Source organism: Vombatus ursinus, unplaced genomic scaffold (assembly GCF_900497805.2).
Source record: "Vombatus ursinus unplaced genomic scaffold, bare-nosed wombat genome assembly UNPS02014176.1, whole genome shotgun sequence".
Taxonomy (NCBI): Eukaryota; Metazoa; Chordata; class Mammalia; order Diprotodontia; family Vombatidae; genus Vombatus; species Vombatus ursinus.
Window position 1 is genome coordinate 479046 of NW_020953954.1, and position 15414 is coordinate 494459.

Genomic DNA, 15414 nt, shown 5'->3' on the forward strand with positions numbered 1-15414 from the left:
CCTCTCCTTCCCTCCCCTCCCCTCCCCTCTCCTCTCTCCTCTCCTCTCCTCTCCTCTCCTCTCCTCTCTTCTCCTCTCTTCTCCTCTCTTCTCTTCTCTTCTCTTCTCTTCTCTTCTCTTCTCTTCTCTTCTCTTCTCTTCTCTTCTCTTCTCTTCTCTTCTCTCCTCTTCTCTCTCCATGTCACTTCACTTGTTGATCTCATCAGTTCCCATGGATTTAACAACCATCTATCTCTATGCTGATGATTCTCAAATCTACCTGTCCTGCTCTAACCTCTTTGCTGACCTCCAATTTTGTAACTCCAACTGCATTTCAAATATCTTGAACTGGGTGTCCAGTAGACATTTTAAACTTAAACATATCCAAAACTTATTATTTTTCCTTCTAAACCCTCTCCCCAGGGACAGGTAGGTGGCATAGTGGATAGAGCTCCAGCCCTGGATTCAGGGAGACTGAGTTCAAATCTGGCCTCAGACACATAGCACTTACTAGCTGTGTGACCCTGGGCAAGTCACTTACCCCCGATTGCCTTACCAAAAAGCAAAACAAAACAAAACAAAATAAAAAACACCCTCTCCCCCCTCCGAAACATACACACACACACACACACACACACACACACACACACACCCTTTCCCTATTATTGTCAAAGGCAACACCCTTCCCCCAGTCCTTCAGACTCACACCCTAGGAGTCACCCTGGACTCCTCATTTTCTCTCATCCCCCAGATCCAATATGGTGCCAAGACCTGTTGATTTCACCTCTATATCATTTCTAGTCAATTTCACCTCTGCAGCATCTCTCCCAATATGCCCCCTTCTCTCCTTTGACCCTGACCCCACCCTAGTGCAGACCCGCATCTCCTCACACCTGGACTATTGCAATAACCTGCTGGAGGGTCTGCCTGCCTCAGTCTCTCCCCATTCCAGTCCATTTTCCACTCAGCCACCAAAGTGATTTTCCTAATGCTCAGATCTGACCATGTCACCTCCCTCCCCTCCACTCCCCCTACTCAATCAACTCCAGTGGCTCCCTGTCACCTCCAGAATCAAATATAAAATCCTCTCAAAACCCTTCCTAACCTAGCCTCCCCACCCCAAAGTTTCCCATCTTCTCACACTTTACCTCCTCCTCTCAACACTCTGCAAACAGTGACATGGGCCTCCTTGCTATTCCTCAGAGGAAAACACTCTATCTCTCAACTCTGCGATTCCCTATGCCTGGAATGCCCTCCCTCCTCATTTCCACCTCCTGGTCTCCATGATGGAGGGAGTTTTCTCCCCTGAGTTCCCTATATTAATGACACCACAGGTCCAATTTCTTTCTAATGAGTAATGGCTGATTATTGCTGATGTATTTTGTATCAGTTCCTTGTGTATCTTGAATATCAGACCTCTGTTATGGATACATTCTGCAAAGATTTTTCCTAAACAACTGATTCCAATTCTGTATGTGTTAATTTGGTTCATGTGGAAGCTTTTCTTTCCTTTAAAAAAAATACAGTACCTGGCATAGAGAAAACTGAGTGAGGAAATTTTTTCAACATATGGTGTTGAGTGTTTTATATAAATTAATTTTTTTAATCTTCCGTGATCATACTTATCTCTTTCCCCCATTCTCCACTAACTTTTTTAATGGTGTGACCTTTTCTATTTAGGTCATGTATTCGTTCAGAACTTATTGTGCTATATGGTGTAAGTTGTTAGTCTAAATCTAATTTCTGTCGAACTACTTTCCAGTTTTCAAACAATTTTTGTTGAATAAGGAATTTTTATCCCAGTAATCAGTGTCCTAGCATTTCTCAAATGCCAGGTCACTAGGTCTGATTTACAAGAAGACCACTACTTCTGCTGAGATTCTCTTAATTTAACCTAAGATAACATTCACTTTTTGACTGCCTCCAGTTAGTAATTCATAATAAGCTTATAGCCCACTAACTTTCATCTTTTTCAGATGAGTTGTTGGTTCATCATATTTCTCTTCCATTTTGCACTAGGGGCATTGTGTTTCTTTTTATTTATTTAGTATTTTATTTTTCCACAATTACATGTAAAAACAATTTTTAACATTTGTTTTTAAAACTTTGAGTTCCAAATTCTCTCCTTTCCTCCCTCCCCACCATCCTCATTGAGAAGACACGCAATTTGATATAGATTATACTTGTGTAGCGATGCAAAACATTTCCATATTAATCATGGTGTAAAAGAAAACATAGACCAAAAAAAAAACCTCAAGAAAAATAAAGAAAGTTTAAAAAGTATGCTTCAATCTGTATTCAGACACCATCAGTTCTTTTTTGGGGCACGCATAGCATTTTGCATAAGTCCTTCAGAGTTTTCTTGGGTCGTTGTGCTGAGAATAATGACTAAGTCATTCACAACTGATCATCTTATGATATTGCTGTTACTTTGTACACAGTACATTTCACTCTGTATCAGCTCATGTAAGTCTTTTCAGGTTTTTCTGAGAGCACCTTGCTCATCATTTCTTACAGCACAATAGTATTGCATCATAATCATATACCACAATTTATTCAGACATTCCCCAATTGATGGGCATCCCCTCAATTTCCCATTCTTTGCTACTAGAAAAGAGCTGCTATAAATATTTTTGTACATATAGGTCCTTTTCCTTTTCCTTTTTTATCTCTTTTGGGATATAGACCTAGTAGTGGTGTTGCTAGGTCAAAGGGTATGCATGGTTTTATAACCCTTTGGGCATAGTTCCAAATTGCTCTACAGAATGGTTGAATCAGTTCAGAACTCCACCAACAGTGCATTAAGTTTCATTTTTCCCACATCCTCTCCAACATTTGTCATTTACCTTTTCTGTCCTATTGGCCAATCTAATAGGTATGGAGTAGCACTTCAGAATCGTTTCAATTTGCATTTCCCCAATCAATAGTGAGTTAGAGTATTTTTTCCCATGGCTAGAGATAGCTCTGATTACTTCATGTGAAAATTATTCATATCTTTTGATCATTTATCAATTGGGGAATGGCTCTTATTTTTATAAATTTGACTCAGTTCTTTATATGTTTGAGAAATGAGACTTTATCAGAGAAACTTGCTGCAAAATTTTTTTCAGTTGCCATTGCTATTTCCCTCTATTCTATTCCTTCCCTTCCATTCTATTCTCTTTCTCCTTTCACCCTGTCCCTTCTCAAAAGCGCTTTGCTTCTGACTACCCCCTCTTACAAACTATCCTCCCTTCTATCATCCTCCCTTTCTCTTATCCCCTTCCTCTCCTACTTTCCTGTAGGGTGAGATAGATTTCTATACCCAAATGAGTGTATGCTCTTTGTATCCTCTTTGAGCCAATTCTGATGAGAGTAAAGTTTATTCACTCCCCCTTACCTCCTCCCTCTTCCCCTCCATTGTCAAAGCTTTTTCTTGCCTCCTTAAAGGTCTCTTCTGAGTACCAAGTCCCCAGGAAATTGAGGAAGAAAGTAGCCTCACTGACCTTCTAATGTTCCCTTAACACCATCAACAGCTCCTTGACTTTAACGTGGAGGAAGAGTCTCAGGTCCCAGAGTCCCACCTTCTAACAGGAGTTTTTCACAGGCAGGCCTTTTTGGGGGGGGGGGGCATGTGCGCTTGTTTCCATGCTAGAGGAGGGAGTCTGTTTTTTATCTAGGTACTGGACTGATAACTTTTAAAGTTGGGGGTATCAGGGAATTAATATTTAAGCAGTAAGCAGGACCCTGGGTTCACCCAGATGGGTCCATTCCTAGGGATGAGTCCAAGAGCATCAGTTTCTTTCTTGGGATTGTTGCTCCCCTCTGGCGTACTCCTAAAAAAATCTGTAAATATGTTCGTGGTATGGCTTGCATCTCACATTACTCACATTTCCCCAAATATGACTAACAAGCTTCCTAATTCCCACAGAATGCACTAAATGCATAGTGGGTATAGGACAGTTTTTTATTCCAACCTCCCTCTTGCCTCTGTCTCCCCCAAAATACATAACATCGAAAGAACTCAGAGAAGTAGGTGAGCAGAGCTAGAGACACATAAAGTACTCAAGGAGCCCATTAGACTACCCCAGGGAGGTAAATTTGAAGGCCCAAGCAACTCATAACAGTCATCAGGGGAGCGGCTAGGTGGTGCAGTGGATAGAGCACAGGCCCTGGAGTCAGGGGGACCTGAGTTCAAATCCCCGGCCTCAGACCAAATACTTGATACTTACTAGCTGTGTGACCCTGGGCAAGTCACTTAACCTCAATTGCCTTAAAAAAAAAAATAAACAGTTATCGGGAAATGGTGGCCGAGGTCCAGATGTCTTGGTTCCCTGTGACATGACTCCAGTTCCTCCAGCTCCAGCTCCAGGGGCCACATGGGGGAGAGAATTGCTTCTGCTGGCCAATGCCCCAGATGCTTGACCCTGAGAATTCTCCAACTGGAGATGGCCCCCCACCCCCCAAAACAAATGTTCCCTCAGACCTTGTGCTTCCAAGAGCTCTAGTTGACCTATACACAGAAAAGGAAACCAAAGGACATCCAGTTTAGAGGTCTATACATTCCCTTGTCTGGCCCCTGGATGTGCACATACAGCAGATCCTTTTCTGAAAGCCATCCTTAACTTTTCCTAATTGGGATGGGGAGAGGAAGAAGAAGGAAGAAATCTGCTCACCCCAACCCCATTTGCTACACTTTGGAATAATGCACAGGGGGAAAAATGAAAAGGGAAGGAGACAGAGAAGGAGAAGATGAGGAGGGAGGAAGGGGAAAGGAAGGGTGGAGAGACAGAGGAGGAAGGGTAAAGAGGGAGGGAGGAGGGAGAAAAAAGAGTGAAGAGATGGAGAGGGGAGGAAGGGAGAGAGGGGGAGAAAGGTGAGGAGGAGGAAGAAAGAATGGAGAGGGGGAGAGAGGGAAGGATAGAAAAGAGAAAGGAGATGAAGGAAGGAAGTGGGTAGAGACAGAGAAAAGGAAGGGAAAAGAGAGAGAAAGAAGAGTGTGAAGAAAATATTCCATGTTTCTGCTTGGCAAACTGAAAGATGGAAGGGGCCCAGACACAGACATCCAAGTCTAAAGGCATGAGAAATGAAAGAGTTAAGTTTCCACATAAGTAGATATGAGTCTGGGGTCATCTTTATAACAGAGGCGAGCCCATTCCAGATGTAAGGGAAGGATTCCCCACCACGAAAGAGGTCTGAGGCTTAGTTACAAATGAGAAGGTCAGAAAATATACATTGGGAAAGGTTTGTTGCATTTGGGTTTGTTAAGTTCAGAATATACATATATTTGAACCTGTCCAGACCAGACAGTTGAGTTGCCCCAGGGCCTGAGCTGCTGCCAGGCTTTCATGTCCCAGCCAGTGAGCTTCAGGAGACCCTAACAGAAATCCCCTGGCCTCTGGTCTCCTCGTTTTCAAACTTTCCCAGGGTACCCCACGTCAGCCCCATGCCGGGCCACCAGCCTCTGCCCCCGTTTCACCTCAGGGCCTTCTCCAGTGCTGACAGGCTGCTCCCCATCAGACCCACCCAAAAGTAGGGCTATTGTCTTCTGTCCAGATTACCCCAGGCCACACCTTGGCATGCTCCAGCCTGCCGGGAGTCAGACCTGCTAGACTTGTCAGGACTCAGAATCACCATTCCCCCCCTTCCCAAGGTTGGTTGGGGGGTCCTTGAACACACTAATCACCTACCTACCCCAGTGGATCTGGTGCTCTGCCCAGATTCTTTCCTCAATGGTTAGCATTCTCCCGCCCCACTATACTTTACCCATCCCAGTGATTCTGAACCCCTGGCTGTCACTTCTCAAACCCCTTTCCCCACCCCCAATGCCTCCTCACCCACCCTGAGGGCCCCCCACTCCCACCCCAGCCCTCCCACTCTGCTCTCTGGAGTTGGAAGACTTGCTTTGGTCATCTTTTCCTTTCCCAATCCTTCCATGTTGTGACTCTTGCTGACACCTGGCTCCCTCCCCATGACACAGCCTCTCCCCCTGTCCAGCACCAGCTCCACCTTTATTCATCGTCCTCAGCCCGCCGGACTCCTCGAGCTCTGTCCCCACTTTCAGGTTCTCCCTGTGTCTTGTCCACAGAGATCCTTTCAGTCCATAGGTAGCGTCATGTTTATGTGGATAAATCCATATTTATCCATCAAGATTCGGAAAGCCATTCTCTCCTCACCTCTGGGACCTCCACCTCTCCTTAGCAAGTTCAGAGTCAGGCTGTCAACCCTTTCACCCTAACGCCTGCTCTTATACCCATCGGGAGTGGAATGGGGGAGACTCCAATTTCCATGTTGGTTATCCCTCAGACACTCATGACCAGCTGCTCCAGGCAAAGTTCAGCTGCACAGAGGCGGTCAGACCTTTGCTTTCACCGTCATCCCAAGCCTTCCACTCCTGTGCTCTTGAACTTCGAGACTTTATCAGATTACGGTCATCTTCCCACCTTTCCCTCTCCCCGATGACTCCTAACCCTGTTCTTCCTGCTCACTGTGGCCTTCTGTCCCTCAACCCCTCGGTTCCCCTCCAGATCTTGCGCTCTGGGGGCAGCGGGTGGCACAGTGGCTAGAGCACTGGCCCTGGATTCAGGAGGACCTGAGTTCAAATCTGGCCTCAGACGCATAACACTTCCTAGCTGTGTGCCCCTGGGCAAGTCACTTAACCTCATTGCCTAGCCAAAAAACAAACAAACAAACAAACAAACAAACAAACAAAAAAAACCCCAAAAAACCAGATCATGAGCTCTGCCCAAGCTACAACCTTCCTTTCTCCACCCTGACCACTTGGTGAACCACTTCTAATTTCTTCTATAGTATGAGCTTTAATATTAAGGTCATGTATCATTTAGAACAAAGTGTAAGACACATAATTCCGCTTTCACAATTCTTATTCTCTTTTAAACCACTCCAGAAAACTCTGCTGGGGTTCCATGCTTTCTTGGCAATCCACAGGCTCCTTGGCCTCGTCAGATATCGATTCATTTTCCTTTGCCTGGCACCATTTATTCCCAGATGTCTGGGCTTAGTTAGCTGATCCGAAGGCAGTTTTTCCTTCTGTTGTACTATCTTCCACTTTGGTTTTCTTGCTCCTGAGATATCTGGTAATCTTCTTTCCTTATATTCCTCTCTAACTCACTTTCTGACTTCTTTCCCTTTGATTGTGCAGCTGGACCTTGAAGTTGCGTCGGCTTCCTCCCGCAATGGACGACTGGGTCAGTCAGCTGGTGAAAATTCACTTTTCACTGACTACAGCCTTCTGCCTTTTTGTTTTTCCGCAGCACAGGGAAAAGGAGATGGGGCAGAACTGAGTCACGTGCTAAGATGTGGCTGGTGGACCAGGGGCAGAGGATGCCCAGTGAGCGCACAGGGTGACTGCTATCTCACTGGGGATCTTGGTGTCTCAGATGTGGAGCCAACTGAAATGGCTTTATACCTTGTGTGGATCCTCATTTTGGGGGCGTCTGAAGGGTGGTGAGGATCAGAGAAAGTGTCTGCTCTTCCATCTTGTTGATCGTGTGAGACGGAAGCCTCTATTTGGCAATTGCCTCCTCCCAATCTTCCTTCACAAATTACTCACCTTCCCTCAAGCTCCAGTCCAGGTGAATTGGACTTTTTGCTGTTCCTCACCCACAATAATCTGTGCACCCCAGGACTGAATTGATCACCTCCTTGCCTTGTCCCTTTAGAGCCCCTCATTTCCTTCACAATCTAGTTCTACTTTCTACATGAAGTATTTCCTGATCCTTTCAGATGCTAGAACTCTCCCTCCCAAAATTACCTTGTATTTATTCTATATTTATTTATAGGTAGTGAATATGTTTTGGCTTTCTCTCCTGAGTTTAAACTTGGTTACATCTCCCTTCAAGGTTCTGGGTACCTTGAGGGATTTGGGGTATTTTTCTCTGATTTTCTATGCTTGGATGCCCCCCTCCTGTTGCGGCCACAGATTAGCGTTCTGGGTCCATTTAACCATTTGACATCAATTGGTTTTTACAAAGGGGCCATGTGGGGCGAGAGAATTGCTTCTTCTGCTGGCCGATGCCCCAAATGCTCAAACCAGCATTTGGTGATAGGGAGCAATACTAGTGATCGTCAATGAGCATTTATTAAGCACCTATTATGTACCAGTCAGTAAACATTTATTAAGCACCTACCACATGTGAGGCATAGTGCTACACACTAGGGAGATAGAAAAAGGTAAAAGACATTGCCTTCTCTCCAGGAGCTCACAGGCTAGTGCATGAGAAAAATGCAAACAACCACGTACAAACAAAATAGAAGCAGGACAAATGGAAGCTATTCCACAGAGGGAAGACTAGAATTAAGGAAGATGAGGAAGACTTCCTTGCAGAAGCTGGGACTTTGGCTAAGCCTTGAAGGAAGCCAGGGGAGCAGAACTGAAGAAGAGATTTCCAGACACAGACACAGCCAAGGGAAATGTCCTGAGCTGGGGGCATCCTTTGCAAGAAGTGGGAGGGAGGAGAATGCCGCTGGATCATAGAGCACTCAGAGAGGAAGAGGTGAGGAGACTGGAGAGTCAGGAAGGGGCCAGGTTATGAAGGGATTTCACAGCCAAAGAGGGTTTTGTATTTGATCATGGAGGTGACTGATTGGGAGAAGGGGTGACATGGTCAGACCCGAGCTTTAGGAAGGTGGTTGAGTGGGGGATGGACTGGAGTGGGAAGAGACAAGGCAGGCAGGCACCCCAGCAGGTTATTGCAGTAGGCCAGGGGTGAGGAGATGAGGGTCTATGCTGCGGTGGGGGCAGGATAAGAGGAGAGAAGGGGGCATATTGGAGAGATGCTACGGAGGTGGAAACACGACTAGAAAACAGATTGGATATGGCGTTGTGTGTGAAAGAGAGTGAGGAGTTGAGGGCGGTACCCAGCTTGTGACCCTGGGTGACTGGTAAGTTAGATTGACAGTAATAAGGAAATTCAGAAGGTGGGATGTCCTTTTAGCCCAATGCCCCTCGTGGCAGCTGGAAAGTATAGGAGGATGGCTAGGCCACTTGGCCAGCCAGCATCCTTCCCACCCCTGCCCAATATGGTTGGCAATGCAGGCATGGCCCTCCTCTGCTCCACAAAGGAAGAAATTGCTGTGTCCTTTGGAGACAAGCTGGGCCATGTTCCCAATCACATTCACCCCATGTTTCTATTCATCCATGTCACAAGGAGGCCAGCCTCGTTTCTGTTTGACCACACATACACACACACACACACATCACATCACAAATTTTGATACGTAGTCTCATTGTTTTAATTTTCTTTAATATTTTTTATTGTTTCTATGATTGGTTCTTCGACTGCAGGGTCATTTGTTCATGTTTCCTTTATTATTATAATTTATTTCATTGTGGACAATAAGGATGTGTTTGATGTTTTTGTTTCTATATTTATTCGTGAGTTCTTTAAGTCCTCACATATGGTCACTTTTAGAAAAATGCTGTGCAATGCTGAGGAATAGGTGTTCCCCTTACAATAACTGATTTTTCAATAATACTCTGTCTAGATTATTAATTTCTTTTGCATTTATCCTTCTGTTAGATTGTCTTTATCTGAAAGAAGCACACTGAAGTCCCCAACAGTGATAGTCTTACCATCTAGGTCCTCCTGAATGAGGCCCGCAGTCATGGCTCTCCCACTTTTAAGGCATTCTGTGGCTCCATGTCCAATTAAAACCTTAACCCTTCCATTTCCCCAGAACAAGACACCTCTCTCTAGTTACACCTCTTTCTTCTATATGTGCCTATTAGTGTGTAAAGTGCAGTTTTTTACAGCGCACAAGGAATGGTGCTGGAGAAGGGACATGAGGGACATCACAGTGAACATCTATGATTGGCCCATCACTTAGTGAAAGGGACTGAGTGGCGGTCTGGTGCTCCTGGGAGTGTGTGAAAAGAGCCCAGGGCATTGGGTGGACTTCCTGCAGTGGCCTTGAAAGAGGACGTAGACTAGATGTCCACAGGAGGCATCCTTGCTCGAGAGGGACCCCACCAGAGGACTGGAGCCCTACCCAGAAGCATAATTATGTAGATTCCCTGCGAGTCTCTGGTGACTGTATTTATTTTTATTGTTACCTTACTCCGCTGGTGACTGGGAGAGCGTGAGAGCATCATCCACATCCAGAACCTGGGCAGGCACGCTGTCATGGAACTGACATACAATACTGATGCGCTTCTCCAGGCGACCAAAGTTTGTTATAACTTTCCACAAGCCCTCACAACTGACAGTCTTAGAGGCCTTGGTCAGATCGACAAATGTCCTCAGGCCTCTGTTCTGCTCCTGGCCTTTCTCCTGGAGTTGTCGGGCAGCAAACACCATATCGACCATTCCTCAGCCCTTTCTGAAGCCACACTGGCTCTCGGGTAGATGACCATCCTCCAGGTGAAGGATCAGCCTGATAAGAAGGACTCTGGCAAGAGTCTTGCCAGCAATGACTAAGAGAGAGACCCGCCTGTGATTGTCACAGGACAATCTAGGTTTTAACATTAAAACAGTAACTTCAAATAACTTAGTTAACAATCTTATAGCTTTCATAAATGATAGTCAAATTGGTTTAGCTATAAGCTCTTCTTTAGTTACAGGTAAAGATGGAAATACCTGATTTTCTAAATGGCAGTTATAAAGCATTATAAGACAGGGTTAGCAGGGCTGACAAAGTAATATAACTGGTTTTACACCATTTTTTCACTGTCATTTAGTTTCTTTAAATTCACACTTTAATAACATCCAAATTACGAAAAGCTACTTGATATAACTAATACAAAAGTTTACCAATTTGAAACAATTCTAGGTGTTTAAGATTTGAAACAAACATATTACCAATTAAGTGACTCCAATTCTTTTGAATACATTTCCAAATTTCCTGACATGGAAGATCGGGCACCTCTTCGCCATTGACATTGTATACCAGTCACATCTAATTAAGGAACTAATAATAATAGTTGTTAACATTTTTAGTGTCTGCCCTCTGCCAGGCATTGTGTTAGGCACTTTCCAATCATGTAAGATAAAATGAGGTAACTTGTTTAATGTCACCCAGTTAACAAATTTCAGATCCATACATTTTCCCAATTTACTTTAATGCCAAACAGTATAATAAATTCTGACTTAAGCATTAAGTTAAAAACATCACATTTCATTTAAAATATTATCAGAATGAATTAAAATACCTTTTAGTTGTTCTGGTACACAAAAACTTTTCTCTTATGTGAGGCAGAAAAGATTAAGTGCTACCTGTATATTTATCTGGGGAGAAAAGGTTCCCCATCTTTCTTGTCTCCCCCTCCACATTTAAAACTTGGCCAGAGTTAGAATGTAAAGAGAGAGAGAAGATTTATTTTTTCCAACAATTCTTCAGAAGTTTCAAAACCAAACCCTCTGTTCACATTGTTCTTGCAAATAGATTATGCTTTTCTTTTTACCTATACTTCTTTCATTTCTATATGCTTAAACTTTGTTACCTTTTCTTCAGATGGACTTGGATTAAATTCCCTTTAAAACTGCACATATCTTATTTCTTTCTAATTTTGACCTGACAGTTCAAGGATCCTTCTTAACTTGCCTTTTACCAATCATATAGCCTAAATAATGAAATATTTTTCTTTCTTTCTCTCTCCCATCCACCCGCTCCTCTGCGGCTGCTGTAATCAGGGAGGTAGCTGGGGAGAGAAAGAAAGCGGCATTCCAGAGTCCAGCTGCAGTCTTGGAAACTGGAAAGCTATTTTTGCTACCTGGCTACAAAGGGTGTCAAATAACACACAGGACACTCACTCATACCACATAGACAAACACAGAACGGATACATGGTAATAACAGGGAAAATCAAAAAACCGGAAGTAACTTCTTGTACAATTATCATAATAATTCACTTTTCAAAACAAAAAATCTCCCCTTTCTGGACATATTTTAGCAATGGTACACCAGTCAAAAGGACAAAGAACAGTAGTTGCAATATTATCTAATAAGGTCATGACATAAGGAGCAGTAGGGCCATAAGACGAAGCCACCTGTTTAAGTTCTTTTAGTATTTTGAAATTTAAGGTTTCATGTTGTCTTAAAATATTAGCTGGATTTCCTGGATCAGGGATTTCAAGGACAGGAAGAGCTTGAAGAAACTCAGATGGTACTGTTTCTTCAGATTTTAATGCTCCAAGGATGTCTCTCTGAACTGGAGCAGAGGCCTTTTTAAACATATTATCAGGAAAAGGGTCTGGTGGAGGTGGAGGGGCGGTGGGTTCTAAGGGGTCATCTGACCAAGACTCTTCCCTATATCTTTCTGTCTCTTCATTCTCCATTTGTGTGCCCTAGTCAAAGGTATGAACCTCCCTGCCATCAGTAGGGTGCATGAGACAAATTTTTATAATGTTATATAATGAAAATGTAGTAACTGGGAATTTTTCGGCACCTACCTGTTGATAATATTCATTCATTTGTTCTCCCACTACCTTCCATCTCTTTATATCTCTGGTTCCTTCCTCCGGGAACCAGGGTGAACACTGATGTACTATATCTAAAAATTCTTTCACTTGCTTTGAGGCACAGTACAATCCTTTCTCTCTCATTAATTGTTTAAGCACCTTTGTATAAGACTCTTCTCTTTCCTTAAACTGAATTTGCCCCATCTTTTGCCTTAATCCACCTCTGTCAGAGCTAGTCTCTGAAATACAGCTGCTCTCCCCGTTTAAGCCTGATTACTGATGAGATGTACTGTGCCTGTGTGAATGCTCGGGATAACGTGAAAGTGTCGCCGAAGTGACTCTTCCGAGCCTTCCCTTGCCTTACGCCATAGCGCGGAGCTCCTGTTCAGGGAGCTGCTCTTCTCCGAAGGATGAGTCTGGTCCTAGGTCTCAGCAGGTCCCTGGTTCCTGTTCGGGTGCCAATTGTCGGGAGTGACCTGCGCTCCCTAAATGGCTCGGAGACGCAGTGTAAGAAAGACACGGGTCAGGCGGGATGCAAGATAGCAAACCGTTTAATGATCTAAGGGTCAGAGTTCATATAGCAAAAAATCACACGTGTGAGAACAAGATATTTGGTTTTCCCAGGCTCCGTGCCTCACTTTATCTGCAAAAACATCAATTCTCAGGGTCATGGAGAGCCAGTAACAGATGTTCTATGAGCACATTCTCGTGAGAACAGGCTTCACTTAAGTTCTGGCCTGGACTTAGGAACCCACTCCATCATAGCCCTCAACAGTATGATATATATGTATATGCATATTTTATGTATATATACATACTATGTTTATGTGTATATATGTATAGGTATATTTTATATCTATACAGACTATGTATATGTATAGTTTATGTATATATACACACATACAACATGTATGTGTGTGTATAAGTTATATATGTATGTATGTATATAACTTTCCCTTGCCTACCCTGGGTAAAAAAAAAGTTTCATGAGCCTTGCTCTCGCTAACTGCCATTCATGAGACCAGTCACCAAAATCTGAAATAGTTTTAAAAAGAAATGTGTCGAGTTGTTTGGTAGAGAGAGTGAGAGCTGGAGAGAAGTATTGGTTCCCACTATGGTCTTTGTGGGGTGACATTCTTTGGCACTCAGACAAGGACATAGGACATTGCCACATTGGCCTCACATAGGCAGTAAGTTGTCTCTAAGAGAAGGGCAGTTTCAGATGTCTATCAGCAGGCAAGTTAATTTAATTTGGGGAACCCAAAACACCACTCTGGATGGATCCAAAACAAGACCTCAGAGGGCCCAAGACAAGCCCTCGGAGGGCTGTCAGTCTTCCTAACAACCACCCCGCTTCCCTGGAGCGTCTCTGAGGTCAGCAGCCTGGTGTCTACAGTAAGCTTTTTGGTCAGACAGTTGTCTAGTCCCAGAAAGCTGGATTCAGACACTCCTAATAAGTGATAAATAATAATCCTTGCATCTCACCTATGTTTGCATGTCCTTTTCCTTCGGCACCCCACTCACAAGAAATAGTAAATTCCTCCCTCTCCTCCTCTTCCCTGTTGCTTTTCTCTTTGTCTCCTCACTGACCGGTAGAGATGATGAAGCTCTGAAGGGACCCGCCTCTTCTCCCCATTTCTGAATGTAACTACTTGGTGACCACTCGGCCCATTCAAGCTGCTTAGGTTTATTTCCCTTTCTAGACTTTTTCAGTCTCCTGCATCGACCTATTGAAGCCTCTGCCCAACTCTGGCTTTCTCAGCAGGAATTTATGGAAGCCGAGCTGGTGGTCATCTCTTCGGGGAGGTCTGGCTGTTGTCCCTAGAGAGTTCCACCCAACTTTGCAGGCTGCTCAGACCTCAGGAGCCTTCGGTCCTCCCACATGCCCAGCATGTGCCCTGTGTTCAGTCACGGTCTCGTCTCTCCTCTCTGACGACGGCCGCTGAGTGCAACCGGCCAAGGTTCTCTGGATACTCGGCCTTGGGGGTTCTCTCTGGTGGTGACCCGTGCTTGGATCTGCGCCAGCCCTCGCTTCGGCCAGAAGGGATTCTCACGGGGCGCTCATGGCATGCTTCCGGCAAACTGTCTCCAGCCGCAGACGGCACATGTGGTGCACATCGGGGCTCTGTCTTGACTTGGTCTCAGTTCTATTCCCTAAGGCTGCCAGCTTCTCCTCTCCTTTGCTGACCCTCCCTCAAGGCTTTGACCAGGAGCTTGGGTCCCACTCTTGGCCTCTTCCTTCGGTTCTTCTGTAAGCCTTTCTTCAGCTCTGGAGGCATGTGCTCCTCCATTTCTAGGGCGATTCTCTGGCCCCTCATCATTGCTTCACTCTCTTGGTTCTTGACATAATGATTTCCTGTCTCTCCAATAAGCCCTTCCCCCATTTTTAACTCCTGAGCTTCTCCTTGGTAGGGGCTGGGGGGGCTCTTACTGAACCCTGTGAAGTGGGGACCGGTTTCAATGATACTCCACCTCCGGCTCCTCTTGTCTCCACAGCTGCTGGACCCCAGCAGGTATGGGGTTGTCAGCTAGCTCAGAGCCCGGGACAGAGCAAGGATAGACATGGGGTGATGGAAGGTGTGGGGCTGAGGTCCCAAGAGCCATCCTGGGGAGGTTGGCAGCTCGGGGCCCAGGCAGAGCAAGGCACCACAGGGTGGCCCTCAGCTCAGAGAGGACCGGACCTCTTGTTGCACCATCCTCCGGCCTCACCAGTTGCTTTTTCTTGCTGCTTTTTTTGGGGGGGGAGGGTGGAGAGAGGGAGGGGAGCTGGATCTCCCTTGCCTCTTGCCCTGATTCTCCCTCTTTTGTTTCCAGGGTTAGCTCAGCTGCACATGGACCCTCCCTGGGACAGAAGCCACCGAGGCCGTCGGGCAGGGGCAGCCAGCGTGCATGTAACTGATCTGAGCTGGCACGGCCTCCAGAACCCCAGGCCCCTGATAAAGGACAATGACAGTGCTGAGGTGCTGTTCGAGCAGTACCTGTCCCCCTCCAAGCTGGTGAGTCTGGCAGCCCCCAACTGCTTGGGCAGGTGGCTGGCT

At 45.2% G+C, this 15414-nt stretch overlaps 1 protein-coding gene across 6 annotated transcripts in view; it reads left to right on the forward strand.

Moving 5' to 3' along the window:
- The window catches only part of LRRC56 (leucine rich repeat containing 56), a 62052-nt gene that overhangs the window by 11183 nt on the left and 35455 nt on the right, over positions 1-15414 (forward strand). For 2 of the 6 annotated variants that reach the window (XM_027860170.1, XM_027860169.1), the window contains exons 1-2: positions 14146-14337; positions 15191-15372. In XM_027860170.1, the coding sequence (XP_027715971.1) occupies positions 15208-15372 (165 nt within the window). In that variant the 5' untranslated portion in view covers positions 14146-14337; positions 15191-15207. Of the gene's footprint in view, positions 1-14145; positions 14338-15190; positions 15373-15414 lie in introns of those variants that run through there. The other 4 variants (XM_027860165.1, XM_027860168.1, XM_027860167.1 and 1 more) reach the window with 2 other exon arrangements.